The 12,473-nt window shown below is 37.8% G+C and overlaps 1 protein-coding gene across 1 annotated transcript; it reads right to left on the bottom strand.

The window, feature by feature from the left end:
* Positions 1 to 1,084: 1,084 nt before the first annotated feature.
* Positions 1,085 to 4,320, bottom strand: LOC135078761 (putative nuclease HARBI1). Its single transcript, XM_063973319.1, has 5 exons — positions 2,333 to 4,320; positions 1,981 to 2,262; positions 1,439 to 1,826; positions 1,225 to 1,358; positions 1,085 to 1,135 (listed from the first exon to the last, which is right to left on the bottom strand). The coding sequence occupies exons 1-4, from the start codon at positions 2,585 to 2,587 to the stop codon at positions 1,228 to 1,230; spliced, it is 1,056 nt and encodes a 351-aa protein (XP_063829389.1). The 5' UTR covers positions 2,588 to 4,320; the 3' UTR covers positions 1,085 to 1,135; positions 1,225 to 1,227.
* Between the last annotated feature and the right edge of the window lie 8,153 nt (positions 4,321 to 12,473).

Here is a 12,473-nt window from a genome sequence, read left to right as displayed (position 1 = left end):
ATTGATAAATAATGAAGAAATCCAATATGAATTGGTGGTACTTGATGAAGAAATAGAAGATACACATGCTTGTACTACTAGAGGCATATTGGAAGATAAAGAAAATAAAAAAGTAGAGGCAAAAGAAAATAAAGCAAAACCTAATTTTAAAGCACCAGCAATCAAAAAAAAAAGGAAACTGTTAAACAAAGAAGGCTTAATTGATTTAAGCAAAGTTAGGATTTCCGAAATTGCAGAAACAGAATCAAAATGCCGGATTGAACTGCATGAAGTTCAAATGGAAAACGAACGGAAGAAAGGGAGAAACTTGGATCTTGAGCATCAATTATTACAGGAAAAACTTAAATATTACACTCACATTAATAAAGAATAATAAGTCTTTTGATGTTAAAGTTTTTCAAGTACTAACAGATTCTAAATAATAAGTTAGTTCCTCCCTTACTTCTGTTTGTTTTTAATTTGTATTTTATGCAGTTCCAATCCGCATTTTGATTGTGTTTCTGCAATATATTTAGACGGCTATGAATATGTTTACTAGTCATAACTTAATAAGAGTTTGAGATTACTATTAACTAGCTGTTGCCCACGACTCCGCCTGCGTAGACTACTATTTCTGTAACCTACAGGATCTGTGCATTTTTCCAGGATAAAAAGAAGCCTATATGTTATTCGAGACTATATAATCTATCTGTTTTAGCAATTTATTTGTTTATAAGAATTGAACTGTGATTTTTAGTAAGTAAGTTTAATAATTGTACTTAAATTAGTGATATAAAGTAAATACACATATGCCTAGTCACAAACATTCGCCTTTATAATAATAGTGTAAATTATGGTTATTTTGTTTTAAATGTAGAAGGTTGATAACCTCCGAATAGAAACGTTTATACTTAAGCAATTTCTTTGTTTTAAAGAATTGAACTGTGATTTTTAATAAGTAAGTTTGTTGAAACTAATTGTACTTAAATTAGTGATATAAAGTAATTTGTTTTGAATTTTTGCAGAATAATTGCTTTTTTAAAGAGAACTACAGGTTTTGTTTTTGTGATAGTAACAAATTGGACTGAAAATTGAAATACAGGTATTTTTCAATCAAATATTCTTTTTATTTTCATTAAGATGCCAGGAACAGTATCTGAAAAATTAAAATACAACATTTTCATGAACTCAAATGACATTACATAAAAGTAAATCGTTGGAATTTATCAAAATGTATTTTAGTACCATTCAAAAATGTTGATTTATAAAATTTTGTAGTATCAACTGCGACCTACGCCTCAACAATGAAGGTCGGTTGTCGTGAACACTGTTCTCCGTCGAAAGTTGCGGAGTTACAGGGACCTGCTCCATATGTTGTTCTGAAAAATATTATGAATTTGTCAACATTTTGTCATAAAGATTTGTATTCCTTATGTACAGTCAAATTGATAACATTTACCTAACAATGTGTCATTCATATCAATGGCTATATTATGTAATACAGCCAATGCTATGATCACAGCTTTTCCATTTTGGAGGCTTACTGGTAAGCCATGGAGTAGGCATTGGAACCGCTGCTTCCACACCCCAAAACACCTTTCAACAGTGTTCCTAGTTGAGATGTGAGCATTATTGTATGCTTCTTCTTCTGGACGACTAGGCCTTAAAATAGGTGTAAATAGATATGGCAGAAGAGGGTAGCCCGAATCGCCAATAAGGCGTCCTCTAAACTGCCTATCCTCAAATCGTTGTTTTATATTGCTCTCCATAAAAATTCGACTGTCATGTGTACTGCCTCGCCATCTAGCCACTATATCCATTATTTTGAGGTCAGCATCACAGACAACCTAAAATAAAAAAAACAGTATCCTGTAGGTAATCCATCCAATAATATAGTGTTGAATGTTGCTAAAATTTAGATCATACAAAGTAAAAATTATAGACATTATTAAAACAAATCTTTCTCTGTTGTAAACTGTATAAAATCAAAATATATTTTACCTGAACATTCAGGGAATAATAGCCTTTTCTATTAATATAGTACTGGGCCATGTCACCTCCGGTTTTTTTAATTTTAATGTGGGTGCAATCTATGGCTCCTATCACCCCAGGAAAATTTTTAATTGCTCTAAATTTGGCACTAATTCTTTCCTGCTCTCCTATAGTGATAGGCATTTTGATGAAGGAATTTGCCTTATTCGCGATTGCATGCGCGACTCTGGCGCATATCCGGCTCACTGTCGGCTGACTTAGGCCATGGAGGTCACCAGCATCATCTTGTACCTGAAAATGTATGAAAATAATTATAGCAGCCACGACAAAGGGATAAAATAAAACACTTTTTTGTGCTTACCTCACGACGTCCCCAACATCTTATGGCCACTAAAACTTGCAGTTCAGGACACGTGCCACCACCTCTAGCGCTCTGAACCAGATCATCTTCCACCAAATCTATGATGGTGCGCACTGTGTCCTTATTGAACCTATATTTTATTTTAAAATTTAGGTCCCGCAAATCGAATGGGTTGCTTCGTTGGCGGTAGAGCTTTCTACGTCGCGCTGGGTCGGCATTATTGGCTAAATGCACAATTGCATTTATAGCATTCATTTTCACAAGCAAGGATCACAGCAAGGATATTTTGAATAAATAAACCAACGAAGTGACATTCATATGAAATGACATTTATAAAAGTTAGGTTAAAATAGGTTTATTATAGCTTTAAACAAGGCCCGAGCTCTCGATAACTTATCACACAGATAAAAGAGGATTTTAGCGCTAAATGACGATTATGAATAACAATTTTTATCAAACGTTTTATAAACCTCTAATAAGCATTTGATAAAATGTGAAAAATGATTATGAATAAGACCGTAAGAATATTAAATCACAGCGATTTTATAATATGTCGTTTATGACAACATGGCGTCTAATGTATTGTGTGAATGTATGAACACCGATTCGCGAAAAATGTTTTGTATTGTCGTCACGCCGAGTCGCAGCCAAATAGTATAAAATAATAGAACAAGTTTTAGAAATACAACTCGGCATTCCACTTTTACAATATGCCCACATATTGCACGTAAATAAACAACATGAATCGTAGGTTGTTTCCACCCTTGTCATCTGACACATGAAATAAACTCCTATTGTATTATAGATATCGAAGCCGAATCGTATATAATAATAGAATGGGTTTTGGAGATCACTCGGGGTTCCACTTTTATAAAATACCTACATATTACATAAAAATACCACGAATCATGAGTTTTCTTTTCACCATTTACATCTGACACGAGATAACAAACTCCTATCTCCATGACTACCATCGTAGTCTATGCCAAAGACTACAATATTTTAAGCAAGAAGTTTCAAACCTTAGCGGCTACGGTAACCCCTGGGCCACATACATCATGATAACATTCGGTCGACACCGGAACGAAGTCTTGCGATTATGCAAAAAAGCATCGTATTCTAGTGCGGCTATATCACGTTCAACCGGGGTTTTAATTCGACTAAAGTCCTGACTAAAGACTGGAAGAAAATACGCCGCATTGTATGAGCACTTCGTGTTCGTTAAAGCGGCTTCAGATCTAGAGCCCACATAGTTTTCTTTCCAATAATATCCGCAAGTAGCGCTGCATGATCTTTACAACAAAAACGGCAATAGTTTGGCACGGTATTATACCTACACGTTCGAAGATTTGTCATTTTCATTCATTTCTTCATCATCATCATCATTTCAGCCACAGGACGTCCACTACTGAACATAGGCCTCCCCCAATGACTTCCACATCGCACGGTTGGTAGCGGCCTGCATCCAGCGCCTTCCCGCTACCTTTATCAGGTCGTCGGTCCACCTTGTGGTGGGTTGACATTGCAGAATATGACTTTTGATAGGTTCATCATAGAATTCGGCGGGGATATCCTCACGGAGGAAGTTCGTAAAAGGGCGGAACAAGATCTTATAATAATGCAAGGCCGAAGCTGTTACGCGCGTGCTCCTACGTGTAATCCGGCGAGTATGCAATAAATAGTAATGTCTGGTAAATAGTGGTAATACGTATCGTTCGTTCGTTCGTTTCAGCCGAAAAGACGTCCACTGCTGGACAAAGGCCTCCCCCAAGGATTTCCACGAAGACCGATCCTGCACCGCTCGCATACAGGCACCTCCCGCGACCTTCACCAGATCGTCGGTCCACCTAGTGGGAGGCCTGCCCACGCTAAGTCTTTCGGCTCGTGGTCGCCACTCAAGAACTTTCCTGCCCCAGCGGCCATCAGCTCTACGAGCTATGTGCCCCGCCCCGTCTATGTCTGTATGCGCTACGATTACAGGGTATCATTTTGCATAGTCGCAAGACTTCACTCCGCTGCTGTCAAATCAATGTCGCATAATGTTATCGCAATGTGTGTGGCCCTTGGCCAAATCACAGAAGCCTATGCGAAGAAAGAGCACTTGAATGACAATAAAAATCAGGGTTACCATTTTATAAGATTTCCTCACTATTGAGGGTAACAAAGTAACATTAATAATCTAGCCATTAATTACATTTATTACCTATACGAGAAAGTAAAGCAACATGCGGTTTTATTTTAATTTGTAAAATATTAAACCCCTCATATTTGTAACAGTTTGTTCCAAGTTTAGTTTTACTGTTTTGTTAACAGTATTGCTGTTTCAGCTGTCACTGTGAAGCTTTGGGAAAATAAATAAATAGAAAAAATATTAACATAAATATTTATTTAAGTTACACTGTGTGACAGTCTTTGACACTAAACAAACTCTTCAGCTTAATAATACCTACCTACAGGGCGTTTTTATAGTTACTCTTGCTGATGAAACAAGAAGGGTTGATTCTACTACTGAAATACAACTACTTTTCTTACAGGACCAATATCAAATTCTCAAAAAAATTCACATCCTCGTGATGGTGATAATTTCTATGGAGAGGTTTTTTTTATATTCGGTCTCTTGGGATAAGTTATTCCATTTGAGCAGTAGAATTAATCGTTTTTATTCGATCACATATAAAAACAACACAAGTGTTTAGGAAAACTTCTTCTTTGGTATGGTATCACTACGGAGTTATAATGTCGGCAACTCTGTATCACTGACTTGTAACTTTCAAACAGCATGAATAATAAGGGCACCACATTGGTTTTCTTTCTGAAAAAAGGCTTTCAGTTTTAGTACTAACCCTTTAGCACTATTTCATTGAAATAAAAATACAATAAACGCACAGAAGACTGAAATTGAGTCAACTGACGTGACATTTATAATTTGTTGACATTATGACAGTTTGACAAGACTAGGGATTGAAAAAGTTTTAATTGAAAAAGTAAAATGACAATTTATTAAAACGATTCACATGGATATAATCGATTAAAAATATTTATAAAATGTTCTGATACTTGCCTGTAGCGATTATCCAATCCTGGTTTCCACTGAAAAACTACCTCGTGGCAAGATTTTAATAAAATAATAAAATCTTTATCTTCTCTTTCACAATCTATAAAAGTTCATTTGGTCTATTATTATACATGTGCTATGAATGAGGGTTTTCGCGATTGAAAAATCCGCGAGATGGCAATACGTAGACGCGAGGTCCAAATGCTGCATGATTGGTGGATATCTGTCAATGTCATGTCAAAAATAACCAATCATGCAGCATTTGGACCTCACGTCTACGTATTGCCATCTGGCGGATTTTTCAATCGCGAAAACCCTCATTGGCATAGATTATGAGAGACTGGCAACTATACTACGTTGATATCAGGTGATCCGTCTGCTCATTTGCCTCCTGTCACATAAAAAAAAAATATATATGTTTCTCACACTTCAACTGGCATTGGATTCAACATCGGATTCTGACACTTTTACAGTTATGATACCATGAATATCAGTTTATGGTCCTAATTATTTTTATTTTATTTACGACCTTCGACCAGTTGGACACTTTAGATATCTTCTTGTAATAGTGTCAAACTGTCAATATCTTTTTAGCTTTTAACGCAAATCTAGTCTTCAAAGCAGTTTTATCGATTTATTTTATTTTCAAAATCGATATTTTATTGTCTATGATGGCCGCAGGAACATCACTATACATGGACTCCCAGCAATAAAGTACGGTAATGCCTCGTACAGATTTTATCGGCAAAAATTATGGAACTTGATAGGTTTTAGACCATGCCACGCACCAAAACGTCCGGAAGTTGTAATAGTATTATAGAATAAACGTTAAAAGACTTATTTATTTAATTTTTCAATGCTTAAGTGTCCATTAGAATGAAAGGGTGCTTAATGTATTAAAAAAAATAGAAAATAATTATGATGGGTTAATGTTTTTGGGCGGTTTTTTAGGCGGTTTCTGACAATGTCCTTTGCGTCACAGTTTTGTTGTAGCGCGAGTTCCGTCCGCCTTTTTTTATAGGTCCATGCCTCCTTCTGACGCAGTTAGGTAATAAACTAAATGTAGGCAAGTATCAAAACATTTCACTCCAACTTACTGTCAACTCAACGACGCGCTTTAAAATCAAAGATTGACTTTGAATTATGCCTTATTTTACAATACACTTTGAAAACAATATGACTTGCTTGAGTTTTTTCGTCTTTTTCACAAAAATAACAAATAGGCATGAAGAGATTACAAAATTTCTGCAGCGGCTGACAGATCTCTTGATTTACTTTGACAGGTGACAATAAAGCCATAGACAATGGCCATATGAAAAACACACTTTTCCAATATTTTTGTTTGCCATGAGATTCTGGTACACCTATACAAATTAATTTTGTTAATGTTAATAAAAACTAGAGATTTCAAAGTATGGGGATTAGTAAAGTTAAGGACACATTTAAGGTTAGTCGGAAAAGGGAATTTTTTAGGAAGGAAGTCGTATAATGAATGGTCAATTTTGGGGCAGTTGAAAAATATGTGGTTAGCTGTTCCTTCATCCAAGCCGCATTCGCATATGGAGCTATCCTTAATCCGCATTTTGGCAAGATGAACAGGGGTACATGCGTGACCTATACGCAGGCGAGAGATAATGGACACTGTCCTTTTTGGCAAGTGGGGGTGTTTGAAGAACCAAGGTCTAGAGGGAATATCCTGTTGGATATCAGCATAATATTTGCCTACTACGTATCTCTTGGAGTTAGCCCAGTGAGTATTCCATGACTTGAATAGGTGTTTACGTGGGAGCGAAGAGACATCATGTGCAAATAATTTATAATGATCAAGTGAACCTGTGGATATAGCATTTTTAGCACATGTGTCTACAGTTTCATTGCCAGGGATACCTCGGTGGCTTGGGATCCAGGCTAAAACGATATTTAAGCCACGCTGTTTACTCTCAAAAAGGGCTTCTCTAATTTTGAAGATGATAGGAAATTTGGATTTGGATTTAAATGGGTTAGCTACGATAGACTGGAGGCAGCTCAAAGAGTCGGTAAAGATTAAGGTGTTATTAAGGTGGTGAGAGATAGAATAACGAATAGCCTCTAATATAGCGACTGATTCTCCGGTGAAGACTGATGTAACTGGTGGACACTTAAAACTTAGTGCTATTCTGTATGAAGGTATCCAGACTGCAGCGCCAGTACATCCACCCTCATCTAGCTTGGAGGCATCAGTGTAAATTTTTAGCCAGCCTTGCCAGTGCTCAGAGACAATATTGATAAATTCCTGACCAGCTGAGCAGGAGTCCTTAGAAATGCCAAAGTTAAGGATTATTGAGGGATGGAAAAGAAGGGAATCATAGCTATTGCTGAAAAGAGGATTCAATGGAATTTTTTCAATTGGAGTAGGGAGGCGGTTAAATTTTTGGTAACTCAACAAAACACAAGGTGAACTCTGAGAGGAGTCAGCAGAGCTACTTAGTGAAGAAAGGAGAGCCAGTTTTTCATTCAAAGGGTGATTGGAATTTTGAGTGATTTTAACGTAAAACCGGTCACTTAGGTATTGTCTACGCAAATATAGGGGAGGTTCCACACATTCAATTTGGAGAGCATTAATAGGTGAGGATTTCATAGCTCCCAGTATTATACGTAGACATTTGGATTGGGTTTTATTAAGTTTTTCAAGAGCAGATTTATTACAGGGGTCTAAAAGAAATGAAGCATAATCAAAGTGGCTGCGGACCACAGATATGGATTAGAGTAGATACCTACAGCAAGTTGCTCGTCAAAGCGTGCCATTCCGATATGTCCAAATGGACATACATGGTCGAGTGATGTTCATGTAATCCGATTACAACAATCGGTAACGATAATTTTACGAGAACAGTAGTACGAACACGGTAGAAAGAAGAAATTATTTACGGATTGAGAATTATAATTAACAGCACAAGTAACAAATAAATCAAGAAGTTAGGTCAGTGATCGCAGTATACGTCTATGTATACGACGGCACTGGATTTTGTCGTTTAAAAATATCTTCAAAACTAGGTACCTGACTTAGCTTTATGAAAAAAAAAACGTATTGGCAAAACTACGCAATTTTACATTTATTAAAAATAAAAAGCTTGAGTTAGTCTTTATTTTATGAAACTAGGTCAGGTACTAGAATATTTAAAAGTATGAAATTAGGTAGGTAGGTATGAATTACTAGTAGTACTATTTAACACAATGGAATAACGATCATTACTTTGATAAAAGCACAATAAAAATATTATTTGCAAATTAATAAGAAAATTAATAATATAGAATGACGTTTACCGCTACAAAATTATTTTAATCCACATTCAGACTAGCTATAAATTTAACAAAATATCAGTTTTATCGGAATTAATTAATTATTGAATCGAGTCACACGATATCATTCGATGACTTTGCGATTGCAGTACGATGATACGATTATTTTTACGTTGCGGCAATCACTAAAATTCGCTAAAATGACACTAATGACGTTTAAAAAGTGGCACGCTCGTCTTCATACAAATTTTTTCACATGCTGCATCTATCAATATCTGTGCTGCGGACAATGGCGTTATAAAGTAATTTTTGTGAGTATGGATGTGCACCCCACCAGGTACCTGAAAGGGCACGGAGGATATTTAGCCCTTTTTCAGCCTTACCAAGAATGTAATTGAAATGGGGAATACCTGATAACCGAGAGTCTAAAATTATACCTAGGAACTTCACTTGGTTGTTACAAGGAACGCTATCACCGTTTAATGTTATATCAACCTCTGGTGTGTTACGTTTTCGAGTAAAAGTGACGCAACTACATTTTGGAACTGAAATAGATAGTCCATGATTTGTCATCCAGGCATTAAGATACTCCAGAGCAGAGTTTAGGCGCGAACTTGTTTCGGATATAGATTTGGATGAATGATAGAGGGCAATGTCATCTGCGTACTGAAGGATACTGCAAAAAGAGTCTACAGTTCTACTAAGATCGTATGTGTAAATGCTGTAAAGTAAAGGGCTGAGTACAGATCCTTGCGGGAGCCCTTTCCAGACTAAACGGGGAACTATAGAGTCTTGGTATCTCACTGCTATTGATCGTGACATCAACGTGTTGCAGATGAGACGTACCAGTTTCTCCGGGATACTCAGATAGAGCAATTTTTGCCTGAGTATTGGGAGCAATACATTATCGTACGCAGACGCTATATCCAAGAAGACCCCAACGAGGTAATCCTTATTTTTAAAAGCTACGCGAATATCCGTCGTTAGAATACTTAGACTATCTAAAGTACTAAAGCCTTTACGGAAACCAAATTGGGATTTATCCAAAATGTTATTTGATTCCAAGAACCATTCGAGGCGATTTTTAAGTATGTGTTCCATTATTTTAAGGAAAACGGAAGAAAGGGCTATGGGACGATAAGAGTTATGATCCAAAGGTTCTTTTCCTGGTTTAGGAATGGGAATTATAATTTGTTGTTTCCAAGCTTCCGGTAGAGTACCTTGGTCAAAAAACGAATTTATTAAATTTAGGAAGAGAAGTTTGGCACTTTCCGGAGATTTAATTATAAAAGAGTAAGGAATTCCATCTGCTCCAGGAGATGAATCCTTTAAGCCGTCAAGAGCTGATAAAAGTTCATCAAAGGAGAAGGGCCGATCTAGAATATTTGATTGGGGAAGAAAACAACTTATAGAAGGGAGGCTATCCATAAAAGGAACAAAGGGAGGGGCTAGTTTATCCGCAAAATCATTTAGCCAAGCTGTAGGGTTGTTAGACGGGGCATTTATAGGGATTAAGGATATACGGAATCTTTTAATTTGTTTCCAGACAATAGAGGAAGGGGTCCTTGGAGACATATTTTCACAAAAGTTTATCCATCCCTTCTTCTTTTTTTTGGCTAAAAACTTTCTTGTTTGTGCAGCAATTTTTTGGTAAAGGATGTAATTCTCCATGGTCATTGAACGGTTGTACCTTTTTTCAGATTCCTTACGTTTTTGGACACTGGCTGTACATTCAGAATCCCACCAAGGAGGAGATATTTTCCGAGATGGATTTTTCAATGGTATGTGATCATCTGCTGATGTTTGTAAGGTGTTAACAAAATCAGAGTATACTGAGAGGGCATTATCATTATTGACTGAAGGTAAATTTTTCAATTTTTCATTGACTGATGCATGATAGGCAAGCCAGTCAGCTTTATTTAAATTATATTTTAAAAGAGGAGGAGGGCGATTTATTGGGGAGTTATTATTAGGCAAAGATACTATAATGGGAAAATGATCACTACCAAATGTGCTGTTTAGGACTTTCCATGAGCAAAGTGAGGTCAAATTTGGAGAACAGAATGACACATCTACGGCCGATGCTGGGTTTTGGGTTGGAGCACATCTTCTTGTTGGACAACCATTATTCAAAATACAAAGGTCAAGCTCATCCAAAAGGTCTAGGAGCAATGAACCTGGAGAGTCGGAATGGTAGGAGCCCCATAAAACGTGGTGCGCATTTAAGTCACCCAAGATTATAACTGGAGGAGGGACAGATAGAATAGCAGAGCGCAGTTCATTGATGGAGGAAGCGTTAGGGCGGGGAATGTATACGGATAAAAGGGAGATATCAAATATTCGTATAGCCACGACATTGATGTCTTGACTATGCGAAGGAAGGGGGAGTTGATTATAGGGAAGGAAGCGTCTTACAAGTAAGGCACTTCCCGCGTAGCCATCATTCCTATCATCCCGGAGGCATGCGTATCCTGATACACGAAAATGTGAACCAGGAACCAGCCACGTCTCCGAGATAGCTAGGACTGATGGAGAGTATTTACTTATAAGAAAAGTTAATTCATGTTTTTTGCGCCTAATACTTTGGCAGTTCCACTGGACTACCTCCTTGTCCATTATTATTAGAAGTTATCTGCGAGATTTGGGAAAGCATTTGCGCAACGTTGGGCGGTAGGGCGGTATTACGACCAGAAACAATATGGATGATTAGAGAGAGAACCATCTGTAAAAGGTTATCCTCTCCCAGGCAAGGAGAAGAGTCACCGTTCAGGGCACAACCATTAGGTAGGGAGGAGGCACAGTTACCAATTATGGCTTGGTGCGCCTGCTTATCGTAACCCTTATCTAACGGAGTATGAGGGCGGGATGTTCGGGGAATGGTCTTTCGGTATGAGATCGTTTGGTTGGGGTGTGAGGAGTGACGTAAGGGAGGTTGAGAAGCAGGACTGGTGGTTTGAGAGGATGGAGATTTAGTAATGTCCGCATATGATTTGCGGGCAGGGGGAAACTGAGAGGAGGCCTGAGAGTAGGAAATGTTATCCTGAGACATTGTTACTTTGATAGCCTTTTGTCGAGAGTGCTCTGGGCAGGACTTGTTTGTTGCAAAGTGGTGACCTAAACAATTGATGCAAGTGGATTTGGCCTCTGTGACATTACATTCTTCTGCTGTGTGAGGTTGAGTGCAACGATAGCACCTAGGTTTAGACCTACATTGAGCCTTGATGTGACCAAACCGACAGCAATTGAGGCATTGGATTGTCGGGAGTTGGTAAGTCTCGACTGGGATGGAATTGTGGCAGCAGAAGACTCTTTGTGGCAGTACTTGTCCCTTGAATGTTACTACAACTGATTGTGTGGGGACCCACGATATTTGGTTATCATCCCTAATCTGTTTTCTATTTAACCGACGAGCCTTCAGGAGGATACCACAGCCGTCGGGGGTTGTTAAAGATTCTGCAAGTTCCTCCATAGACCAGTCAGTAGGAATGTTCCTAATGAGGCCCATGCGGGTCACATTGTAAGTGGGGATTGATGCAACATACTTGTACATAGGCAAAATGTCATTGTTTAGAAAGTTATTTGCTGCACTGGCTGAAATGAATTCGACGGAGATCTTGTTTCTGCCGATTTTTGTAACGCCGTCTAAGATGATTCCCTGAATTTTATTGGTCACCAAGAATTTGCCAAACCTCATAGGTTGAATGAAGGCTGGAGAAGAAGGTTCCGATTCTATGTGAGACACATGAACCAAGAAGGGGCCTTTGTCTTCGTCAGTATATGTTTTTGGGGCTATTACAAGTGAGGGGT

Source organism: Ostrinia nubilalis, chromosome 15 (genome assembly GCF_963855985.1).
Source record: "Ostrinia nubilalis chromosome 15, ilOstNubi1.1, whole genome shotgun sequence".
Lineage (NCBI taxonomy): Eukaryota > Metazoa > Arthropoda > Insecta > Lepidoptera > Crambidae > Ostrinia > Ostrinia nubilalis.
This window is presented reverse-complemented; position numbering and strand designations above follow the sequence as displayed.

Bases quoted from the DNA above. Each gene is read 5' to 3' on its own strand.
- LOC135078761 (XM_063973319.1), bottom strand. From the start codon at position 2,587: ATGAATGCTATAAATGCAATTGTGCATTTAGCCAATAATGCCGACCCA. The intron at 2,263-2,332 runs GTAAGCACAAAA...ATACATTTTCAG, and splicing joins GATGTTGGGGACGTCGTGAG to GTACAAGATGATGCTGGTGA. The intron at 1,359-1,438 runs GTAAATGTTATC...AATATTTTTCAG, and splicing joins TATGAATGACACATTGTTAG to AACAACATATGGAGCAGGTC.